Source organism: Lynx canadensis, chromosome X, assembly GCF_007474595.2.
Source record: "Lynx canadensis isolate LIC74 chromosome X, mLynCan4.pri.v2, whole genome shotgun sequence".
Taxonomy (NCBI): Eukaryota; Metazoa; Chordata; class Mammalia; order Carnivora; family Felidae; genus Lynx; species Lynx canadensis.
Genome location: NC_044321.2, coordinates 119,804,110 through 119,827,863, shown reverse-complemented (window position 1 = coordinate 119,827,863; position 23,754 = coordinate 119,804,110). Strand labels below are relative to the sequence as shown.

The 23,754-nt window shown below is 54.2% G+C and overlaps 3 protein-coding genes across 8 annotated transcripts in view; 2 read left to right on the top strand and 1 right to left on the bottom strand.

Annotated features, from left to right (window-relative positions):
• Positions 1 to 246: 246 nt before the first annotated feature.
• On the top strand, positions 247 to 1,018 carry HSFX3 (heat shock transcription factor family, X-linked member 3; the record flags this gene model as incomplete). The annotated part of the gene is made up of 1 exon (XM_030304864.1): positions 247 to 1,018. A coding segment is annotated over one exon (633 nt), but the record flags the coding sequence as incomplete, so codon positions are not given.
• Positions 1,019 to 1,568: 550 nt separating this feature from the next.
• EOLA1 (endothelium and lymphocyte associated ASCH domain 1) lies at positions 1,569 to 6,676 on the bottom strand. Of its 6 annotated transcripts, none has more exons than XR_004343205.1 (4): positions 6,073 to 6,218; positions 3,671 to 3,818; positions 3,180 to 3,552; positions 1,569 to 2,419 (listed from the first exon to the last, which is right to left on the bottom strand). XR_004343205.1 is itself a non-coding variant. In XM_030304915.2 (4 exons), the coding sequence occupies exons 3-4, from the start codon at positions 3,520 to 3,522 to the stop codon at positions 2,163 to 2,165; spliced, it is 510 nt and encodes a 169-aa protein (XP_030160775.1). In that variant the 5' UTR covers positions 3,523 to 3,552; positions 3,671 to 3,818; positions 6,073 to 6,212; the 3' UTR covers positions 1,569 to 2,162. The 6 variants fall into 6 exon arrangements, 5 of the variants coding, with proteins under 5 accessions (XP_030160775.1, XP_030160776.1, XP_030160779.1 ...); XM_030304915.2 differs by having other exon boundaries at positions 3,270 to 3,552; positions 6,073 to 6,212; XM_030304916.2 differs by having other exon boundaries at positions 3,270 to 3,552; positions 6,082 to 6,212.
• Positions 6,677 to 7,594: 918 nt separating this feature from the next.
• The window catches only part of IDS (iduronate 2-sulfatase), a 41,022-nt gene continuing 24,862 nt past the window's right edge, over positions 7,595 to 23,754 (top strand). Inside the window, exons 1-2 of the mRNA XM_030304907.1 lie at positions 7,595 to 8,245; positions 10,844 to 10,923. Of these exons, the coding sequence (XP_030160767.1) occupies positions 8,229 to 8,245; positions 10,844 to 10,923 (97 nt within the window). The 5' untranslated portion in view covers positions 7,595 to 8,228. The remainder of the gene's footprint in view (positions 8,246 to 10,843; positions 10,924 to 23,754) is intronic.

Genomic DNA, 23,754 nt, shown 5'->3' with positions numbered 1-23,754 from the left:
GGGTGGGGGGGGTAAGGGGGGGAGGGGGAATGGGAGGAGGAGGGGGAGGGGGGAGAAGAAGAGGAAGGAGAGAGGTGGAAGGGGATTGTGGGGGGAAGAGGAGGGAGAGGGAGGCAAGGGGGAGGATGGGGGAGAAGGGGAGGAGGAAGGGGAAGGGGGAGGGGAGGGGGAGGGGAGGGAGAAGAGGGAAAGGAGGTGGCAGTCTCGGTGGCAGCAGACACAAATCTTCCCTCCCAGAATGACTAAAATGATGAATCTCGCATCTCGTTTCAGATTTACCGCAACGCCAACTTTCAGAGAGACAAGCCTTTCCTGCTCGGGAACATTCAGAGGAAAAGTGACCTGAGAGTCACCACCACCTGGCTAGGCACCAGTGCACCAACTCCAAAGAGAAAGAAGCCGGTGGCAGCAACAAGACAGTCCCCACGAATCCATCACGAGGAACCCGCCAACGACGACAAGACGGTCCTCGGCGCAGCCCCAAATGCTCAGGGTCCCAGTGGCAGCCAGTCCTTCGCCTTCTCTGGCATTTGGTCTCTGAGCAGCGCAGCCGGGTATGCCATGGCAACTCATGGCCCGAGTGAGCCAGGTGGCCTGAGTGGGGAGGGCACCTCCAGGAACATGATGTTTGTGCCCCTGGCTACTGCCAGAAGGGATGACACAGGGGAACTGCCCATCAGCCCCCCAGTTTACCCCGACTATGGTACGGTGATGTCTCTGTATAACACCTGTTATTCCATCCTGCTGGCAGCCCTGTCAGTCATGTCCCAAATGAGGCCCCCAGTGAGAACGAGGAGCAGGAGGGCTCCTCAGATTACAAGTGTGCCCTCTGTGAACATTTCAAGGAAAATCCGGGTCCCTAGGCTCACAGGCCACTGATGACAGCTAAAAACTCACCACTGTAACCGTCAATGTATTTTCGGCTTTAATGGAAACAAACACAACTCCGCGGGAGTAAATAAACAGTCTGACTAGAACGGCGAATCTGTGTTCTTTCTCACGTATGATGCTACACACACCTTATGCGATAAGCCCGGGGAGGCTGGGAATCCTGGCCTGAGACAGGTTCTGGCCCCCTACTGTCCTCTGTCCTTCGAAGCGGCAGCGTTTTTGCAGCCTCGGCCAAGGACCTGGCTAGGGAGCATGGAGGAGGCAAGCCCAGGAAGATCTGGTCCCCTGAGCCTCGCCCGCGGGTCAGGAGACAGAACCGCCTCACTCCTGACCTTGGGGGTGTCACTCGTATCATTCGTGTGTTTGAAACAGGAGGGCTTTTCCTCACGGGTGCCCCTGTGATGCCGGGAAGTTTCTGATCAGCAGCTGAGCGCCTCTAGCCCAAGAGCCAGGGGCCTGCCAAAGAGGCCCACCTAAAAGCAGGGCCACCCCATCTGCCAAGGGACGTGGGGCTACTTTCTTGTTGCTCAGAAGAGACGGGCCATTCTAGTCAATGCCTGGGGGTTGGGGGGGAGGGACAGCCCATCTTCCCCATCGGTAAGGACCACCAGAAACTTTGCTAAGAAAGCACACAACGACAACAAAAGATTTCCCACAGAATACACAACACGACTTAATCATTTTCCCATCAGTGCTGTATTTAGGATCCTTCCTTTGGCCATGAAGTAGCTAGCTGTGGGATGTGTCGAACACGCATACTTCATGGGCCAAGGGACGCTTTGACAACAGAGCAAGAGTCATTTGTAAGAACAGACGGATGCTGTGTCTCAGTCTGATGCTGTCGTCATGGTGAACGGGGGCACCCGTGGCTGGCCACCCTGCACACCCCTTTAGCGCCCGCTCCCAGCCTTCCCACAAGGTCCCTGGATGCTGTTCAAACGTCCTATGAGTTCTGAGCAGAACAACGAGAGGAGGAAACACGAACCGGTCGTCTTCAGACCTATGTCTTTGTACGACCCGGAAGTCAGAAGGACTCAAATAGTGGCGGCACCAAGACATTTACTGGCCGCTTCCCCTTTATCCCGAACGTCGAAGTCCTGGAGACTGCCGGCGAGCCCAGACAGGCATCTCACGAGGAAAGTCCCGCTGCCCTGTCCCCTGCATCTGAGTGGAGAGACCTGTTTCCACGAACAGCACACAGTGGCAGGGCCGATTCAGACTGAACCTGGCTTGTAGGTCTGCGGCATGACGGTCAGTCGATGGGTCACGATTTAGCCGGTTTCTCGGTAACCTTCCGCACTCGCCAGGGCGTCCTGCCCCAAGGGCATCAGGTGCTCTGGGATGTCTACCTGGAAGATATCCTTTCCGCCTTTCCTGGGTATGGGCTCCAGTAACCACCTGGGGTTTGAAAGCACGGTGAGGTACTTCTGCTTCAGGCTGGTCAGTACAGCTTGATTCTCCAGCGCCACAACCTCCTCAGGAGCTAAGTCCTCTGGGCACTGCACAGTTTCCCCAATGTCAACAAGCCCTGAGCACAAAGAGAAGCACACGATGGTTTTTCCTTCCAGAAACCAAGGCCCGCCTGTTGGAGAACATGATTATTCAAAGTTACAACCACCAGAGACCAAGAGGGTCTCCCCAAGGGGACACCGGGTACACTGGGCCCCTCGGACTGAGCATGCCCGACACGCCAAAGTCTGCTTAGGGAGTTCTGGGTGAGGCCGAGGGAGGGAGCGAAACGGAGTGGAGGGCCTCGTCCTCAACGACCACCCCCAAATAATGGGCTGGCCCCAGCCAGAGAGCTTAGGGCAACAGGCAGAGGTCAGACCAGAAGGGCCCCAGATGCTGGGCGGAACAGGCACTCAAGGTCCCCGAGCACTTCAGCAGGTGGCAGGTGCTCGTGTGGGACCTCCCCCACCGAGGGCTTAGGGGACTCACCCAGGATGCAGGGACAGTGGGGGTGGGGCATCGCACAGGAAGCCCGGCAACAGCCCGGGGTCTGGAGTCTGCCCCGACCCACTGTGTGCACCGTGCTGCCTCCACGGTCTCTGTCGCACGCACGCACGCGGGCACACACGCACAACCGTGAGCGAAGGTCACATGCACACTTGGAACCTGTCCCTGTCTCTCAGGTCAGAACCGGGCACTGAGGCCCAGAGCGGAAGCAGGGTTCACCTGAAGTCGTGGGACCTCAGCAACTCCCCCCATCCCCAGTCCCAGGGCCCCCTGCTGCCCCGCCGAAGGTGTGCTGCTTAAAGAAACCACGGCCCCCACACCAAGCAGCTCACACAAGGGAACAAGGCACAAAACTCCTGAGCAAGGTCCTGGGGAGTAGCCCTTGGGGGTGTCTCAGCAGCATGCGGCTTCTCATCACTTGCCAGCGATCACGCCACGGCCATACTTTTCCCCTTCCAGAAGCAGGGCCTGAATCTGAGCAGGGGTCATTCCAAGCCTCTCCGCCAGCAGCTCCCTCCATGCGGTGTCTTCCCAGTCCCTGTGAGCAATGTGGATGGCGATGGTACGGTTCCGGTGGCTGCTCAGCAGAGGACGCCAACGCGTCTCCAGGGTCTTGACCCCGTTTAAGACAAAACCTGCATAAGGCTGCCGGAAGGAGAGGCAGCCGAACTTCATCTCCCCAGAGCGCCTTGGGCCTCACCAGGCCTGCGGAGACACAGAACCACGAAGGTCAACAGGCATCGTGCCCAGCGCTCCAAGCTCATGACCTGGGGGCAAGACCTCTCCCCAGGGTCCTCCGGGGGTGCCCTGACACCCCACTGACCTGGACAGTGGGGGAACGGAGAGCCTTGGCTCCTCCTCCTCTGTCACTACACGGTCAGCTGACGGGCACAAAGGAAGGGGCCGGCGGTCAGGATGACGTGTCCATCACATGGAGTCGTTGGGGACCTCAGAGAGGAGGGCGGGGATAGCTAGAGAAAGGCATGGCCAGGACAGCCTGTGGTCAGTTCTACATCAGAGGTCACTGAGCCCCAGGAGAGCACAGATGGCGAGGGGCCCCTCGGCTGGACGGCTCAGTGAGCTGGCTCTACCCCTCTCCCAGCACAGACAGGGACACCCTGGGCTTCGCCACCCTGGGGCTGCTGAGCGCAAACCCTTGGTATCCGACCTCAGCTCAGCGCTGGGGCGCCCTGTGATCGCACATGGTCCTGGCAGCTGTCTCCGCCCGACCCCTTTGGGCGCCACTCTCCTCTGACCCCTTCCTGCCCCACTGCTCTACACCATCAACAGACACCCCCCGACCCTGACCCGGGCCTAGAGAAACCAAGAACCAGAGCAGGAACAACTGGTACCAGGGCGCACGCACCGTCTCCATGCCAGGCACTGGGGTGGGCACAATCAACACATCACAGGATTCGATCCTCACATAACCCAGTAAGGCAGCGCTTCGTCACCCCGCTCTATAGCTGAGAAGGAGGCGCCGAGGGATAGAGAGACAGCCCATGATTGCAGGGGACCTGAGTGCACCTACCCCTTGTCCTTGCACCTGGACGAGGGGGTCCCTCCTCCTCGCGCATGGCAGAGCTGTGCAGTGGGAGGAGCACGACCCCGAGCCTCAGCTGGGTCCTGGCACCTCAAGGAGCCCCAGTCTCCATCGGGGCCGCGAGGACCGGGGACAAGGTGCAGGGGCACCTAGCCCAGCATGTGGCACCTAACAGGACAGCCACAAACAGTGGCCGCCCCTCATCATTATCATCATCCTCATCACAGGGCCTGGGGCACTGCGCTGCACTCAGGAGCACCCCGAATCTGGATCATCTCTCCTCCCAGTTCTCGAAGGACATAAACCTGGCCTCAACCCCTCCTCTCGTTTAAGAGAACACATCTACTCTCAAAGATAAGGCCCTGGGATCACCCCTTTCCCAACCCACCGTTCTGCCGCCCTGGCACCACACCCCCTGCGTTCCCTCTGTCTGGGGCTGAGCCGCGCGGCCACCTGCCCTCAGCTGTGCTCTGGGCCAAGCACAGTCCTTCACTGGAGGACCTCACCCCGTCTGCTCTTGCTCAGGCAGCCCTACTCCCCTCCCCTGTGAGTAGATGGTCTCCCTTTCAGAAAGCCACACCTGTACACCCCTCACTGCAGGGACAAAGACCCCCCCCCCAGCCCCTGAGCCCGCACGTGTCTCCAGCACCTGCCAACTTGTCTAAACCTCTGCATAGCAGAGGTCCCAGGAGCAGCGGTCTACACTCACAGTCTCTACTTCTTCGCCTCGCACTGCCCGCCCCCCCTCCATGAACACACCGGTTGCCGCAGGCACCAGCGACCTGCCCCCTGCCTGTTCCAGCTTCATGGAACTCACGGCCGGACAGCCCTGACGCGACTGACACCCCTCCTTCACTTCTCAGCCTTCCACGTTGCACCTCACTCACGGGTTGGTTCTGCTAACCACATAAGGCCCCAGCCGGCAGCAAACCATTTCATGTAAGTGGCTCGTGTTCTCACAGCCTAGCAGACCCGTATCCAACAGGAGAAAGAGGACACCAGGCCCTCACACTGTCACACGGGAAGGATTTGGGGGCCCTACAGTCCAGTTCCCCTCAATCAAATCCTGGAAGCCTCCTCCCCCCCCCGGGAGGAGTGCCAGGGGCAACCGGCTGAACCCCGCACAGCCGGTGGCCTCGGTGAGGTCGCGGCCCTAAGGGCCCAGCGGGAGGCGGGGAGGGCCGGAATGACTGCGTGCGGACCGGTGCCCGTGCAAAGGTATGGTCGCGTTTCTCCGCGCACACGTACGTCGCGGGCATGTGACGGTGGCGGGAGGAGGGGACAGGGAAGGGTGTCCGCGGCCGCTCTGCGCTTGCTTCCAGACCTCTGGTCCGGGAACCCCCAGCCCAGAGGCACCGTCCCGCCGAGGGTCGAGCAGGCCGCAGCCGCACGGGCTTCCTGGCTCCCTTCGCGCGTGGCGGGTCTCCCCGCCTCGGCCCCGCCCCCGCCCACCGCAGGCGCGCTGGGCCGATTCGGCTGCGGCCACCGGGCGGGACCGTCCGCTTCCCGTGACCCTGCGAGGCCACCAGCGCCGGGACGACCGCCTCCCACGCCCAGGCGAGGAGACGACGCGGTCCACCGAGAGAGGACAGAGCGCCCGGTCCGCGTCGTGGCTGTCCCGCCATCGCCGCGGCCCGACACCAGGAACCGCTGACAGGTGCCGGGCGCCGGCGGCCCCTCACCTGACGCACCCGCACAGACGCTGCCGCTCCTTTTTTGCGGGGCATACGCCGGCTCGTACCCACGTAGTTACGTACGCACACGGAGGTACGCAGCACGCCAGGGCGAAAGCCCGTAGGCACGCAGCCAACCAGTTACGTGGACACGCACTTACGTACACACGCACATAGGCCCGCAGGCCCCGGTCGCTAGGAGACGTCGTTGGACTCAAGGGGCCGGGAGGCGCGCGGGACCATCAGGCTTGATAGGGAGCTGGCGCTGGCGGCTGGAGCGGAACCGGAAGGAGGATAGAAATGGGGGTGGGGCGTTGGGGGAAGGGGGCGGGGCGAGTCGAGTCTGGGGGTGGGGCTGTGGGGGGGCGGCGGGAGGCGGAGCTGGGGGAGGAGTAGGTGGGGGCGGACCTGTGGGTTAGGAGCTGGGGTAGGAGGAGCTGTGAGACAGGGCTGTGGAAGAAGCTGGCGCCAGTTGTGGGAAAGAGTTGGGGCAGGACCTAGGGCAATGAGCGGGAAGGAGCAGGACGGAGATGGGAAAGCTGCGGAGGAGTAGCTGTGGGAAGAGCAGGGTGGGCCTGGGGAGGTGTAACTGGGGGAGTTGCAGGGGGGAGCTTGGGGTGGAGCCAAAGGGGAAGCTGGGGGACCACTGGGGAGGAGGGCAGAGCTGACAGGAGGAGCTGGAGCAGGGGCAGGATGGAGCTGGGGCAGTGGAGGCGGAGCTGGGAGAAACTGTGGGGGATAGAGTCAGAGGAGCTGGGGACCCCTGGGGGGAGGGCCCTGGGAGGAGCTGAGCGGAGTTGAGAAGCGGAGCTGGAGAGGGGCGGGGTGGAACTGAGGAGGTTGGGTAGGCGGAGCTGGGGCAGGAGGGGGCGGAGCTGAGAGAAAGCGGTGGTTGGGGGGGGTTCAGGGGAGGAGCCAGGGAACCCATGGGTGTGGGGGTGGGGAGGAGCAGAGCGCAGCTGAGAAGGGAGCTGGAGAGGGGCGGGGTGGAACTGAGGAGGTTGGGAAGGTGGAGGTGGGGGTGGAGATGGGCGGAGCTGGAAGAAAGCTTTGGCGGGTGGTGGAATCACAGGAGGAGTGGGGGAACCACCGGGTAGAAGGAGGTAGGGTGGAGCAGGATGGAACTAAGGGGAGCAGGCGGGGAGGAGCGGGGCGGAGCTGGCGGACGAGTGGGACGAAATTTAGGAGACGGTGGTGGAGCCATGGGAAGAGCTGGGGAAGCACAATGGATGAGCACCTGGGGAGTAGCAGGGCCGGGCTGGGGGACCCTCCAAAGGCAGAAGTGGGGGACTAGGAGGCGTGGCTGGTGGCAAGTTAGGAGAGAGAGGTGAGGATGAGCCGGGCCGGTCTGGGGGAAAGGTCGGAGAAGTAGTAGCTAGCGCCGGGGGTGGGGAGGGTGGCACGGGGATGGGCAAAAGCTGGGAGAAGGTGGGGAGGTGACAAGCGGGGCTGGGGTTGAGTAGAACGACGTGGGCGGGGGAAGCTCGGAGCAGAAAATGGGGAGGAGTGGGGCGGGGCTTTCGAGGCTCGAAGTGGACTGGTGAGATAGCTGGGAGGGGGGAACAGGGCGGGGCTGTAGAGAGGCTGGGCGGGACTGCTAGGATAGTTCGGAGGAGGAGCTGCGGAGGGGCTGGTGTGGAGAGTAGCAAGGTTGGACTGGTAGGGTATCTGGAAGGTGAAGCTGGGGTGGAGCAGGGTGGGACTGGTGGAATAATCGGGGGAGGAGCTGGGGTGGAGCAGGGTGTGGTAGGGGAGGAGCGGAGGGGACTCGTGGAATAGCTGGCGGGGAGGGGCTGGGGTTGAGCAAGGCTGTGCTGGTGTAGTGGCGGGGAGGAGGAGCTGGGGTGTCGCGGGGCGTGGCTGGGGTGGAGCTACGGTGGAGGAGGGCGGAGCTGGCAAGGCCGGATTGTTGGACCTTGGGAACCGCGCGGGGCTTAGCAAAGGTGTGCCAGTGGCGCAGACCAGGCAGTGCCCTTTATAAGCGTCCAGTCCGCGCCGCACTCGTAGGCAACAAAGTCCTCAGCGACCTGAGGTGACCCTTAAAATGGACCCCGGAGAGCACGGAGGCGGGAAGAGGGTGGTACCCGCAGGTTGAATCCCGCACCTCCGGGCTGAACGCCCAGGCACCCTGGGATGGCCAGTGGGTCCTGAGGGACGGACTTTATATGAACGTATTTTGCAGGTGAGAAGAAAAATTCCTACTCTGTTTCCTGCTGCCCCTCAGACCTGACATGTGCCAGACAGAGTCAACCGCCCTGTCAGAGCTGTTTCCTGCCCTCTACCTCTCAGTCAGGGACCCAACACACTCCCTGTCGCCCTGCTTTGTTCCTGGGGTTCCCTTACCCTCACCCTCCTTCCGCATTTGCTTGGTGACCAAATCCGGTGTCCCTGCCTCCCAAATGCCTGATCAGAATAGATGCTCCTCTTCTTGTCCCCACTGCTACTTCCTGAGTTCAGGTCTGAGGTCTGGGGCTTTTTACCTGAGCCTCCACACCGGCCTGGATGCCTCCTGTCTTTCCTCCTCCAGTGGGTCCTACACAAGCCATCAGTTCACTTTTCGGTTTCTTAGCTGCACATCTGCCGTCATCAACCCCATACTGAAAACACCGGTGAGCTCTATCCTCTTTAAGCCCCACCACCTGGGAGCTCTGGGAGGGCCATCCAGTGGCACCAGCTCTCTCCCTCCTTACAGCCCAACCCTGTCGGTCACTGTGCTGTGGAGTCCCTGTGCCCTGACCGCACATACCCTACCAAGACAACCTGCAGCGTGGAATGTTCACCTCTTCTAGCCAGGTCCTGTCCTCCTTCCAGGCACAACTTCATCATCCCGTATACTTCTCCATGCCCAAGCATCAGTCACTCTTCTCTGCTAGTTCAGGTAGCACTCTATACCTCCCTCCCTCCCTTCTTTCACTGGGCTCTTATTTCCCAGTGTTGTAACTGCTCTCCCAGAGTCTGTGGTCCTCTCAGGGGCACTGAGTTCCTTGAAGGCCAGGACTGTGTCTTACTCATTTCTGTAGCCCAGGTACTTGGGATACAGTAGTTGCTTAGTAAATATTAAATCAACAGAGAGGGCTGCTGGGGTGCTTGGGTGGCTCAGTCGGTTGCGTATGACTCTTGATCTCTGTTCAGGTCTTGATCTCACGGTTTGTGAGATTGAGCCCTGTGTAGGGCTCTGTGCTGAGAGCACAGAATCCACTTGGGTTTTTTTTCTCTCCCTCTCTCTCTGCTCCTCCCCCACTTGTGCTCAGGCTCGCTCTCCTCTCTCCTCTCTCAAAATAAATGAAAAACATTTACAAGAAACAGGAGGACTGCTTTCTCTTCCGGTAGCAGCACCATGTCTTTTCCTGGCAGAAGCGGGAGGAAACAGGAATGCTGGTCATGAGGTGAGGGACAGAGGGTACCTTCCCGGGATTTTGGCCTCAGGGCTGTGGAGACTATTTTTCAGACCATGGTTCTGTCCCATAATACACCCCATCTTCTTTTATTTTATTTTATTTTATTTTATTTTATTTTATTTTTTTTTTTTATTTTTATTTATTTCCTCCCATCTTCCTTTTAGGAAGTCCTTGCGTTTTTCACCATTGCCCTTTGCAGGGCCTGCACCCCCAGGACATCACCCCTTTGGGGCCCACGGCACCTGCTCAGTGCAGAACTCCCTGTCCCCCATGGCCAGTCTGAGCACTTGTCTTTGCTGTTTCTCATCCTTTTCTCCAGTGACCTCTGTCCACCCAGCCCCCTGGCTTCAGCTGTCCCTTAGGAACTGGCCACCACTGTTACTCTTGGTGCTAATCACTCTGGCTCTGCCATCCTCTTTGGCCCAAACGTTCCCCTGCCTAGCTGATCCTTTGTGCTCAGTGTGATCCCTATACAACCTCCTCCCTTCCTCTCCTTCTCTGACCCTGTCACCCCTCTTTCACTTGCTAAGAGGTGCAAACTGCACTGTGGAGAATGTTGCCTCCTCCCCACCCCATGTGCTTCTTTGCCTTGAGGCCCAGAGAGGCTTCCAGTTTGCTCCTGCTGTGTGTTTTGTGGCACCACTGGTCTGGGACCAGCTTTAGCCAAACCCCTGGCTCCCCTCACATACTTCTTGGCAGGTCTGGTTCCTCCTCTCTGAAGTGCCTTTTGCCCATCTTTATATTGAGTTGCTTGTGTTTTTTGTAGTGAGTTGGGGGAGCTCTTTTTTCATGAAAAATTTTTAAGTTTATTTGAGAGAGTGAGAGAAAGTGAGAAAGCATGAGCCCGGGAGGGGCAGAGAGAGAGAGAATCCCAAGCAGGCTCTGTGCTGTCAGCACTGAGCCTGAGGCGGGCTTGATGTCACGAACTGTGAGATACCTGAGCCAAAATCAAAAGAGTCAGACGCTTAACTGACTGAGCCACCCAGGTGCCCCCTGGGAGCTTCTTTTTATTTTTATTTATTTTTTAAAAATATTTAACATTTATTTATTATTCAGAAGACAGACACAGAACATGAACATGGGAGGGGCAGAGAGAGGAGGAGAACACGAATCCGAAGCAGGCTCCAGGCTCTGAGCCGTCAGCACAGAGCCCAACGCTGGGCTCAGACTCACAAACTGCAGATCATGACCTGAGCCGAAGTCGGACGCTTAACCGACTGAACCACCCAGGTGCCCCTGGGAGCTTCTTTTTAAATAAAATCTTTTTAAGTAGGCTCCACACCCAACCTGGGGCTTGAATTCCCAACCCTGAGATCAGAGTCACATTGGGAGCCCTTTTTGAAGTCTGGATACTAAATTGGGCCTTGGTGTTTGTGTTTCAGATTCTTCCTGCTACCCCTCGGGCTTTTTTCCTCCTCTCTTTGCGGACCTGCTTTGGACTCAGTATTCGCATGGACACTTTGTAAGTGAACCCAAAGTTCAGGGAGCGCCCCAGGGTGCTTCCTGCTGGGGGCTGCCATCCACCCCAGCCCTGCCACCTGAGATAAGGCAGCCCCAAGAGGAGGCGCCGTGTGCCCAGCACTCTGCCCATGAGAAAAGGCTCCTTCTATTCTTTGCCTCTGTAGTTCTCTTGGTTACTGCTTCGCTTTAGGTTCCATGCCCTGGACTCACACATGACGAGCGCTAGGGCAGCTGTGTGGCTGTGGAAAGATAGCGAGCCTTGTTTCTTCTGCTCCAGCACTCCCCTTTTATCTCCAGATCTTCATCTGTCCTGTTTCCAAGATGCACACTCCCTAGCCCCCCTTCCCCTCTGCCCCTGGGCAACTCTTTTGGTGGTGTCCCCCTCACGTGGCCCAGGTCAAGTGGTCCAGCCTGAGAACCACTTACTTCTGGTTTTGTTTAAATGACCCTCTAAGTCCATGGGAAGAAGCTGCACCGTGGGGTACCTGCGGACACGGGTGGGCTACTTTGACGTCGCTGGTTAGGTCTCGGGCCTGCACACAGAATTTGGCACAGCCCAGTTGGAACCTTGGGAGTTGCTGTGAACTCTGGAATTCTACAACCCTTGTATTTATGTTACAGCTTATTATATCAACTTTAATGGGGGGTGGGGAGATGCTCATTTCCATGTTTCCATCACTCCTGAGCTCTTCGGCATTACCCGGAGGCAAGAAGGCTCATAATTTGGGCATACTTCCCTAGACCTTTCTCTGTGTTTTTTCTTTACTCCTTTGAGTTCATGCTGTATTACCATCTTGTCTTGTATTTTTTCACTTAACATTAAGTATTCTTCCATGTTCGGAAAGGTTCCTCAGAAGACATTTCACTAAGCTCTGCACCTTATCCTGGAGTATATCGGATTCCAGACTTGCCCCACTCAAGGCCAACTGACAGATGCTCAGGGATAGCCCAGCATACCTTGGACCCAATGACATTCTCTTTTCAGAAGGTCCGGCATAGGGGGTCCTCCTGAAGCAGATTTGGAGACACAGTTTATTGAGTCTCTCATATCAGTGTCAACTTGGACACTGTGCCCAACAGCCTTGAACTGTGGTTATCCTGTTTCCTAGTGTTCATTCACCCAGAGGTCCCTTTGGGAAGGGCTGGGGGATCATTCCAGTATCTATTTGCCATGGTGCTGTGGTGTCCTCCTACCTGGGGACCTGGCTACTTCCCTAGTCCATGGTTCTGATGCCAGCAGGCTAATTCTGAGGACCCAGAGGGTTCCTGCAGGACTAGCCAGGAGTGTCTCTGGCTGCACGCAGAATAGAAATCAAACGCGAGCTAGCAGGAGGTGAATGCAGAGTGTATTGAAGATATAGGGAAAGTGCAAGGACAGAGTATTCAGGAGACTCTGGAAGGAAAGAAAGGAGGGAGTCTCGTCTTTGTCTGGGGTCTGGGGTTTTTATTGAGGCCTGGTGTATGTGTCCCCTCAGGAATCCAGGAACCCTTAGAACAAAGGCGGGGGCCCAGGTGTCATTCCTTAGAGCCAGGGGCCTTGGCATCAAGATGTCTAGCACCAGTGGTCTGGAATAGGCATATGGCAGCTTTGTCTGGTCATTGTCACCTGGTACTTCCTTGGATGTCATCTACTCTAGAGAAATCATTATTTGCATTATGAGACGTGTAAAGTAGGGGTGCAGGTCCTACCAAGAATAAAAGCAGGAAAAGGAGCAAAAAACCCGATTTTTATGGAGTCCTTCAGTTTCCCTGTCTCAGCCGTAGGTCTCAGAACTGGCTCAGGGGCAGAAGTGGGGCAAGGGATCATGACTTGTTTATTGGGGTGGCTGCACTCAGCTTCTTACTGTGTATTCTTGCTCTTTTGAATATCCACTTGAGGCTGTACCTTGGCTGGTTGCCTGTCCATTACATCGCTAGGAAGGCCTCCACTTCCACCGCGCTGTGGGTCAGACCTCCTGGTCAGTGATGTCTGTGATCATGAGCCCCTGGCTTCTGGCCATTCGGTGCTACCCCAGGGCCTCTACTGCAGTCGTGGTGGGGGAGGGGCGGGAGAATTACCTCTCCCGCCTTTCCTCCCTGACCAGGCCTGGGTGCCCTGCCTGTGCTGGGCATGGTGACTTCACTCTGGTTGAGGACCTGGCAGTAGGCTGCCCATCTCTTCCTGCTTTTCCTGGAACTCTTCTGGCTGGAGCAGGGTGAGTTCTGTAGCAAATCAAGATGGTTGGTCACCCTGCCTCCTGGGACGGAGGGCACCTCTGGGGAAAGACTTGGGTAATGTGTTGCTCCCTCAGAGCTATGGTGGATGTACTAGCACTTTACTATGGGAAGGGGTGGGCTGCTGCCACAGACTCAAGTTTCAGACACCTCTGGGGAGTCCAGCTCTTCCCCTACACATCCCTCCCTGTTCCTTGTGTCAGGGATGCAGGTGTTCCCAAGTGGGCTTCTGATGTTGGCATGACAGGCCTGCCTTAGCTGAGTGTTCAGCCATCTTTGAAGTTCAGCCATTCCTATCAAATCCTGAGCTTGACCTTTGGCCACTGCCTGAAGTGGGGCTACTTTGTAAGCTACCAAGGAAACTCTGGGGCTTCCCCTTCATTTTCAGCTTGTTAATCACCCGCAGCTTCTCATCCCCTTGTAAGCCACTAGTGCAGAGAAGTCACCTCCATCCATTCCCTTCGTCCTTAGAGTTGTCATTCTCATACATTCCACATACCTGGATCTTCTCACCTGCCAGGAAATTACTCTCCACCTGCCAGCTCAGCAAAAAGTTCTAGTGTGAAAGTTTTAGTGGCTCGACTGTCTCCTTGTGCCTGGGGTTATCTGCACACCACCCGTCCTCCAGGATGGGTCATCATTGCCAGTAGGGTAGGAGAAGAGTAATCCCATACTAGACCCCATCTTGCCACCTGCTTTTTGGACCACTCTGGAACCAACGATGTCAGATTAAGTCCTTCAGGGAGCTGACCCCAAGAGGGAGTTAGGAATGCCAAAGACTGATTGGGGTCTAACCCCCACTGAAGGAGAGGGAGGAAGCAGAGTTGGGCAGGGTGTTCCTTCAAACCGGATGCCCACCTGACAGTCTACCAGTCCACCGGGGAGCTGCAGAGCAAGAATTATCATTCTAGGGTCAGCATCCCGCTGGTGTGGTCAGGCTCTCGCAGTGCCTGAGGCTATGCAACCCACACTGACTGAATGGATAAATCTACACCTAGTAGTACCTGAGGAGTGGGTGTAAGCTAAGCAATGTAGGGCACCAGCTGCCTTTGCTCAGGCGCAGCCACGCTCTACCCTGCGGCTGGCTTGGTCGGAGGTGCTTTGGCCTCTTGTACATCAGATACCTGCTGAGGTAGGAAGGGCCTTTGATAACCACGTGTCTGTTAGCACTGGTGTAAACATAGGCTGATGGGAGAAGGCAGATCTGGGGACAGAACATCGGGAGGCAAAGCACATTTAAGCCAGTAGACACCCACCTTGCGAGAGGTTCCTTGAAGGCGTGCACTGTGTGTTCCTCAGAGCTGAGAGGAGGCAACTTCCAGGCAGACCTGTATGCTGTGGAGCCTGAAACGAGGCAGAATGAGAGGCAGTCAATGTGAATAGGAAGGAACTACTGACTTAGGATGAGGGGCTGGGGCTTGAAGGCAGATAGGGGCTTCTTAGGTTGGAAGTGGGGGAAGGGCTGCTGGGAAGGGCCAGATACCTGCAGGGAACTGAAGGAAGGTTCTTGGCTGGAGCAGATGCATTTGTGGAGCACCTCCAACCTGGCACCATCAATTCAGGTCTACTGTACAATTTTTGGCTTAGGAGTTTGAGAGATTTTGATACGCTGTGAAGTGGCATTCATTGCCTGTAGAGGGAAGTGTGTGTTTGTGTGTGTGTGTGTGTGTGTGCGCGCGCGTGCCCGTGCGTGTGTAAAGCAACCTAGATGTAGCTGGTCAGGCTCCTGTCCTCCATAGGGGGATCATAGCAGGAAGTCCAATGTCTATTCTATGGTTATGAACCTGGGATTGATCTGTGGCACCCCCACTACTACAGTGTGAGCCCAAGCAAATCACTTTACCTCTCTGAACCTCAATTTCCTCATCTGAAAGACAGGTCTAATATAAAAATCTACCCGAAGGAGTGATAATATTTTCCAGGTTAACTCCTGAGGGTGAGGATCACACGAGGTAATTCATGTGAGCGCAATCTGTAAACCATAAAGCATTCTACTACTAATAGTGGTTGAAGAGGCGTCTCTTCCCAAGTAGGCTTTGCTAAGTAAGAAAGGATGTGGGGGGTACTGCTGGCCTGTATCTTGAAGCCTACTGATGGGAGATGGGCAGATACTGAAAAGTCTGTAACAGGATGTGGCCTGGTTGGGGGTCTTGGGTGCCGTGCGTGCATTTTGACCAAAGATGTATGGCGGCCCCTGGGACCAATGGAGAGGCTTTGTGAACCTACGCGAACTGACAGGGTTTGAGAATTGAGGGCTATGTCAGTGCTGGGAATGCATCAATCTAGGAGCTTCTTCCCAGCTGTGTGGGAATCGACGTCAGCCTGCCGCCTCAGGTAATACAGGTCCAAGATCTGCCACCCACGATTCTGTCATCCATAAAGCTTTGGTAACCGGAAGTGTTTCTGTAAGCTTGACCTAAACGCTTCTGGTGGTAAAACCAAAAATGGACGGCATGAAGCTATTTAGAGAATCCTGAATTTTCTTTATTTTTTTTCTTTATGTGCCTTATTATTAACACTTGGGGTTAATAGTCACTTTTTTTTTAAATTCTTTATTTGCCTCATTATTAACACTTGGTGTTAATAGTCACATGTTTCCCTGAAGTGATGTCCATGTGTTTGCTAGACCCTGCAAGGGTGTCACTGATACGTGGCCCTTGGCTCTGTCACCTTTCTGAATTCTGAAATTCATCTGGCCCAAGGTTTTGGATGAGGCATGGTGCACATGTGATACTAACACCAGTAAGAGGCAACATTTGTTGGATTTATAGAGGCCTAGAGTTCCTGGATGTTTGTCCTTCCTCCAGCCTTCGGCCGCCAGGGACGCCCTTCCCAGGACTGAGGCCCTCCCTGGGTCAACCTGGATGGGTGGATACCTCACCTCCTGCCATACCGCACCATGATGGGAAATCTCATTTGATACCCAGCACAGTTTTCCGTGGTGGAAATGGGATGAACGCAGAGCTCAACATAGGAAGGCCCCTTGGCAAAAGCATGTACGTACACTAGTCGTTTATGTTACACACGGTCTGCCCGCAGTCTTGCTTCAGGTGAGTCTCACGGTGCAGCCACCCGGAGCCTGGGCCCACTCACATGACTCGGGTAGTGTGATCTGGGGTCTGATTTTGAGAGAAAGGTGATGACGAAAGCAGCTTGGCAGCCTCCGACGCCCAAGTGCTGCTTCTACAGCTCTTTGCCAGCATCGATAGGGAAGCATGGCTGGAGGAGAGGGGCAGAGAGGATGCCACACAGCCTGTGCTGGTTACTCTTGCACAGGCCTCTGCCTGGGGAGCCTGTCAGTTCTCTCTGGACAGGATGAAAAGATGCCAGAGAGCAGCTTGTTGAGGCTGGTCTGCAGTGGTCTTGTTTTCGTTCATCATCTCCATTTTTTTCTCGAAGGATTTTGGATATTTTCCCCTCACCCGGGGGTGTCTTGACTAGTGATCTCATGTCTTGCAGCTGACACAGGTGAACATTAAGGAGGCAAGGAGGTTAGGTGAGGCCAGGCAGCCTGGAGGCTGAGGCAGGCGGCACGGGGCCTGGCACGCTGTGAGTGCTTCCTGCAGGGGAGTGCCTCGCGGTCACACATTTGTTCATTGTCTTCCTCTTCACCAAAGCAGTAAGTGAGAGAGCGGGTCTGGAGTCCTGTCTTTGTCAGTCTTTGTCACTGACAAACTGTGTGACCTTAGCTCACCTCCATTTCCTCCTCATGTAAAATGAGGGTACTAGAACCCACACCCTGGTTGGGATATAAACTTCAGGTAGTGCCATATAGTTCTCACTCACTGCATACTCGGCGACTAATGATATTATCATTAGAATTCATTTGGGCCCCGAATTCCCAAGTGAATGTTTTCCCTGAGCAAAATTAGGGTTTTCTACCAGCCCAAGATCTAGAAGCTCTCTCTTACCTGCCCATCCAGCTTCTGTGCCTCAGTGACCCTCCATGTACCCTAGTTGCCTGGGAGGACATACAGTGATCACCCTCATAGTATAAGGCTCATTCAGCAGCCCAGACAAGGCCCTGGCCTGGGTCAGTCTGTGGCAGTGTAGCATCGTGGCTAAGAGGTCAGGGTTTAAGTTCCAACCCTTTTGGCTGTGAGACCTTGAGCCAGTGATGCCCCTTCTCCAAACCTCTGTCTGACCATCTGTGTACTGGAGCTAATACAGAGCGCACAGTCCCTGGGGCCGCAGTGAGGACTTAATGAGTTGAAAAGGCTGGAATGGATTTGGTGCACAAAGATGTTACAGGAAAGAGAAGCAAGACAGTGGTGCTGTCATCTTTCGTTTGACTTGACCCCCCGCCAGCTGACAATGGCATGAGAAGTGCTGATGCCACCCCACCGCCATCCCACCGTTGCATCCCTCTGGGAACTTACTCTTTAAGCAGCTTGTTGATGTAGAAGACCAGTTACACAGGAAATGGAAAACCAGGATCCCCCTGATCTTAGTACCATGAAAGGCATACTTAGGAAACGCCACATGTGCTCCCTGGAGCCTATCTGGCATCCGGACAGGCATCACTTGAGTGAAGACTGAAGCCCCCCCACCCCATGCCACAGGCTGTGGCTTTGTAACTGGAAATGTTTCGCTGGCCCAGCTGGCATCTCTGTGAAGTTCACGAGCCACTGTGTGAGGCTCAGGTGAGCTGGTGATCACTGCAGCTGTGCCCCCGTGGGGCTGGAGCCGGAGGAGGCGGGGATCTGGGACTCCATGGGCTACACACAACCCCTGTTCACTGAGTGCCTACTGGAGGCCAGGGAGGGGCACCAGCTGGTCTCTGTGGGGTTCTTACTTCCAGGAGACCCAGGGAAGGTTAGCAGTAGGCGACGTCCACGCTGCAGACCTGGGATTGAAAGCAGCTCTGTCTGATGGCAGAGCCCATGCTCTTTCAACTGTCCCATCTTATGGCCACTCAACACACTGTCACTCAAGGGGGAGGACTGGGACTTATGAGGCTTTGCTCCTGCCCAGGATTCAAAGGCTGCCCTTGGACTCCAAGACTCAATGGAGAGACATCCCAACTTTGAGGACTTTTGAAAACTTTAAATGTGAACGGCACATGCCGTTTAACAAGAACCCCCTTTGGTATGCCTTCCACCCCTCAGTGTTTTTATTGGTCCCTTACAGGCCCTTAGAGAAGTTTCTCATATTGACAGGCTTTGCAATGATGTTACAGACATATCACATCACACCAGTTCCACAAGTGATAACAGCCACTGCTTCCCAAATGGCACGTTTCTTCAAGTAAAAAGCAGATGGCTGCATGTAGCATAGAGGGACATCATGTCTTGGTAAAGATAGAATTGAAATTCTTGGCAAAGCAGGACATCCCTTTTAGTACTTGGCCTTGTGTCATAGCAAACGAAGGCCAGTTTTCCTCATCAAACCAGTAAGATACCTCTTACTACCTTTTTCAGTGTTAGCTACTAACTTCATGAGGGCATCTGTCTAACAAGGCATATGGTAATTGGGTGCAACTCCGAAGATTCCTTGTATGCTCCTGTTTTTATCCCTTGATGGTGGCATATTTCAAGCCGTCTTTAGCTGTTCCTTCTATCGATGCATCTATTCATGCCTGAGGTGTGTTTCATAAGGGCACCAGCAGAAGGGCCCCTGAAAGAATAGCACCAAACCTTACAGTGTTTCCCACTCTGACTCGTCCTCCGGCTTTTGCTTCAGAAGTGCAGGGGGTGATGGGAGCTGCCTTGGCAACCTGGCTGTGGGCTCCCCTTTGCAAGAAGCATCTGCTTGTCAGAGCCTGAGTGTGCAAGCTGGCAACGCCCGGTGACATCTGGGCTTTGCCTGCAGACCCAGCGACCAGAAGTGCCTCTCCTGGCTCAGAAAGCATTCTACCAAGAGTCCTTTTTTTTTATTCGAAGAGAGCTGTCATTGTTTCTGTTCCCTGAGGTTCTTTGTCAAACTGGATCTGAAGGAATAAGCAGAAATCCTCCCTAAATCCAAGAGGAACGGGGAAAAGGGAGGAAGGGGAGTGACCAAATGTAAACTCATCCCGATGAATGCAACGCAAACGGAAAAAGAACCGGTCATACCTCAACTCAGTGACAAAGCAATGCTTACAAAGGTCTGATTCGGCATTTCTGTTTTACTTATTTTGTTTTAAGCTCATGCTCTACGAAAAATGCATACTTGTGAGGAAATGAATCACCTAGGAAGCGTTGCTAGCAAACACTGGCGCTCGGGAGACACCTGGTGGAAGATTTTAGAAATGCTCTGCTTCCTGGCTCTGACAACAGGAGGTTTGCTTGTTCCAAGCCCGGCCTGTCCACCCAACCCCCGCTGAGCTGGCGGGATCAGTGAATAACAAGATGGAAAAGTCTGGGCTTTAAAAGAAACAGGAGAGGGAAGGGGGAGAGGAGGGGAGCAAAGATGAGGGAAGGGAAAGCTTGCTTGCAAGATGTCCAGAGGCACATGGGACTGTGACTAACCCCTTCCATATGAGAGAATCCACTCACCTTATGGTCCTTGGCACAGAGCGTGACCCAGGGTAGGAGCTCAGCAACTGTCAAGGCTGCCGTGATGCCTAGCCCTTCTACCCCGCATGCTCCAAGGGGCTTCTACTTCAACAGAATCAGATGCCGGTTGTGATCCAATTCACTTTCACCGCCTTGAGCCCCCAGCCAGGAGCCAGGATGTTGCCACTGCATCACAGACCTCAGGGCAGCCCAGGCCATTGGAGAGCAGACCCCCAGAACTGCCTCACACGAGAGCAACTTCCAGGAACGGGGTCCTCGGTGCCCAGCATATTTGGTGGCAGTCAAAGCCCACATCAGGCTCCTCAGAACCATTTCACCTGCCCACGGAGACCAGGGCCCTGCCCGCCACTCTGTGTGGGGTTGAGACAGCCCCTCTTCACGGTGGGCTGAGTACAGCCTGGGCCGCTCTGCTTTCTCATGCAGGTAATTCTGATCATGGCTCTCATCCCAGTCATCCTCTGAAACCCAATGAGCAGTGCTAGTCCCGGGGACACAGCAGCAAGTAGAAGGGGCGGGGCCTGTCCTCAAAGAGGGCCCACCTGACGGTCCTGGCTCCAGAATGAAAGCTAAGCCTTGAACTCTCCCCTGAATCCTCACCCTTGGGCTGTGGTGAGGTATCATGTAGTATTTACCAACTTACCGATGTGTGCTGCCCTCAGCCCTGAGCAGGGTCAACGGTGGGAATGCAGTAGAAGTCCAAGGGCAAGGGACTTGTGTTCTCTTGCTGGACTATGGAAAGTGCACTGAGTCTTAGAATTCCCCTCACACTGGATCAGCATGGCCTAGCTGCATTAGTGCCTGAGGCAGCACCCGCCCCCCCCCCCACCGACCTTCCTGTGGCCCTAAAGTGGCATGGAAAAGCAGCTGAATATACCTGTTCCCTAAGAAGGGCACGGAAATTGTGTGTGTGTGTGTGTGTGTGTGTGTGTGTGTGTGAGAGAGAGAGAGAGAGAGAGAGAGAAGCACCCTCCAACGAATGTCACAGTGGAAAGTGGTGTGGACTGCATACCAGGTTAGGCTGATGCCTCATTGAAAGCTGGCATGAAGGCGTGCTATCTCAGGGCTGGGTGGGATTGCACATCACAGTGGAGGCTGGCATGGACCAATGACAAGGATCAAATGTGCTTGCTCACTGTCTCTCCAAATGTCATGAAACTCTGCCTCACAGGATTTAGGTGGTAGCCTGGGCATAAGAAGGAGAAAATCCTGAATTGCCTGATAATGATATTTGGTAATTAGTAAGAAAATCCCAAAGTAACTGGAAAAATGTGGAATTGACTAGATTAATATTTCTGATATGGACTTAAGGCTCAAGAAAGACAGGGTTCCTCTGTGGTAGCCACAGGTCTATATAGCCCTTATTATATAGCTTCCTACTTCTGTAGTGTACCTGTCCTTGTATAATCCCCTCCCTTGGTCCTTGTATGGGCAGAATTTACTACTTATAAACAATAGAATATAGCAAAGCTGAAAGGATTTTGCAGATATAATTAAGACCCCTAATCAGTTGCTGTGAGTTAATCAGAAGGGAGATTATCCTGGGTGGATCTGACCTAATCAGATGAGCCTCTCAAAAGAGGGCCAGGCCTCCCCTGAAATTAGAGCAATTCCCTGCCGGCCTCAAAGAAGTAGACAACCATGTTGTGGGAGCACCTATGAGAGGGTCATCTGGCAAGGAACTGTGAGTAGTCTCTAGGATCTGAGAGTGGCCCAGGGCTGATGGCCAGCTAGCAAACAGGACCTCAGTCCTACATCCACAAGGAACTTAATTCTGGCAACAGCCAGAGCCAGAAGGGAAGGGAAGCCAGAGCCTCAGATGAGAACACAGCCCCAGCCAGCATGTTGACTGCAGCCCTGTGAAACTCTGAGCAAAAGGCCCAGCTAAGCTGCACCTGGACCTCTAACCTATAGAAACTACAAGGTAATAGATGGGTGCTGTTTACAGCCACTAAGCTTGTGGTACAGATAATGCTACCGGGAATTGTACGTGTCTTTTGGTGGCCATGAGTACACTCACATGTTTTGAGTATATGCACCGGCATGGCATTGCTGCTTCCTAGGGCAGGCACGCGTTCAGCTTTAGCCTTAGGAAATACTTCCACCAGGTTTTCCAAAGCAGTTGTAGCAATTAGCACTGCTACAAGCAAGTAGGAGAGTTTGAAGTGCTCCATGTTCTTGGTAGCACTTGGTATCGTCCTTTCCTGTACTTCTGTTCTCTATTTTTTAATGTTTATTGATTTTTGAGACAGAGAGAGAGAGAGAAAGCACAAGCAGGGGAGGGGTAGACAAAGAGGGGGACACAGAATCCGAAGCAGGCTCCAGGCTCTGAGCTGTCAGCGCAGAGCTCGACGTGGGGCTCAAACTCACAGACGGCAAGATCATGACCTGAGCCGAAGTCGGAAGCTTAACTGACTGAGCCACCCAGGTGCCCCTGTTCTATATATTTTAAGTTCCTCTCAACTTGGTTCTTTTACTGAATTTTTAATTTTGCAATTGTAGTTTTAATTTCAAGTGATCCTTCACGTTTTTTTTTTAATTTTTTTTCAACGTTTATTTATTTTTGGGACAGAGAGAGACAGAGCATGAACGGGGGAGGGGCAGAGAGAGAGGGAGACACAGAATTGGAAACAGGCTCCAGGCTCCGAGCCATCAGCCCAGAGCCTGACGCGGGGCTCGAACTCACGGACCGCGAGATCGTGACCTGGCTGAAGTCGGACGCTTAACCGACTGCGCCACCCAGGCGCCCCTCCTTCATGTTTTATAGTACTGTTTTTATACCAATCTGTTTTTGTTCTATATATTCAATATCAAGTCTCTCTGAGGATATTAATAAAAGGTATTTTTTTTAAGTTTTTTAAATGTTTTTTTGTTCTTGAGAGAGAGTGAGCAAGCGAGCGAGCAGGGGAGGGGCAGAGAGAGAGGGAGACACAGAATCTGAAATAAGCTCCAGGCACTGAGCTGTCAGCACAGAGCCCAGAGCGGGGCTCAAACTCATGAACCGTGAGATCATGACCTGAGCCAAAGTCAGACACTTAACCGACTGAGCCACCCAGGCGCCCCTAAGTTTTTGTGTTTTTGGGCTTTTTTTTTAGGTAATTTATACACCCAGCATGGGGCTCAAACTCATGATCCTGAGATCAAGAGTCTCATGCTCCACCAACTGAGCAAGCCGTGTGCCCCAATAAAAGGTCTTTTTGTTTTTCCTTTTTAACTTGTTCGTCCCTGTCCCTTAGTCATCTCTTTCCTATAGGGCCAGCTTTGCTATTTCTTTTTCATGATACTTCTCTGTCATCTTGTACACCATCCTCAAATATTTAGCTTTTCTTTGTTGTCTGGTTATGCTTAAGAATGAGGTTGACTCGCAGCTCTGTGGCCCCAGGACTTATTCAGTGGCATTTAGTGTGTTCACAGTGTCGTACAATCAGTGCCTTTGTCTAGTTCCAGAACATTTTCAGCACTCTCAAAGGAGACCCTGTACATGTTCAGCACTTGCTCTCCATCCCCTCCTCTAACACCTGGCAACCATCAATTGGTGTTCTCTCTGTAGATGTACCTATTCGAATACTTTCTCTAAATGGAATTATACCATATGTGACCTTTTGTGTCTGGCTTCTTTCCATTGGCATGATGCTTTCAAGAGTCCTCCATACTGCAGCACGCATCAGGACTCCCTTTCTTCTTTATGGATGCATAATAGCCCATCGTGTGGCTAGACCACAATCCCTTTATCTGGCGACAGACATTTCAGCCAGTTTGGCTATTGTGAATAGTGCTGTGATGAACACGCATGTACAAACACTTGTTGGAGCACCAGTGTTCAAATCTTCTGGGTATATATGTAAGAGTAGAACTGCCGAGTCACATGATACTTCTATTTTCAACTTCTTACAGAACTGCAAAACTATTTCCACAGCAGCTGACTCATTTTACATTGCCACCAACGATGTCCAGGTTTTCCGATTTTTCTCCACATCTTCACCAACGCTTGTGATTTTAAAAGTTTTTGATAATGGTCATCTTAGTGGGTGTGAAGTGCTACTTCTTTACGGTTTCGATTTACGTTTCTGTAATAACTAATGAATTTGAGCATCCTTTTCCATTCTTTATTGCCGTCAGGCTAT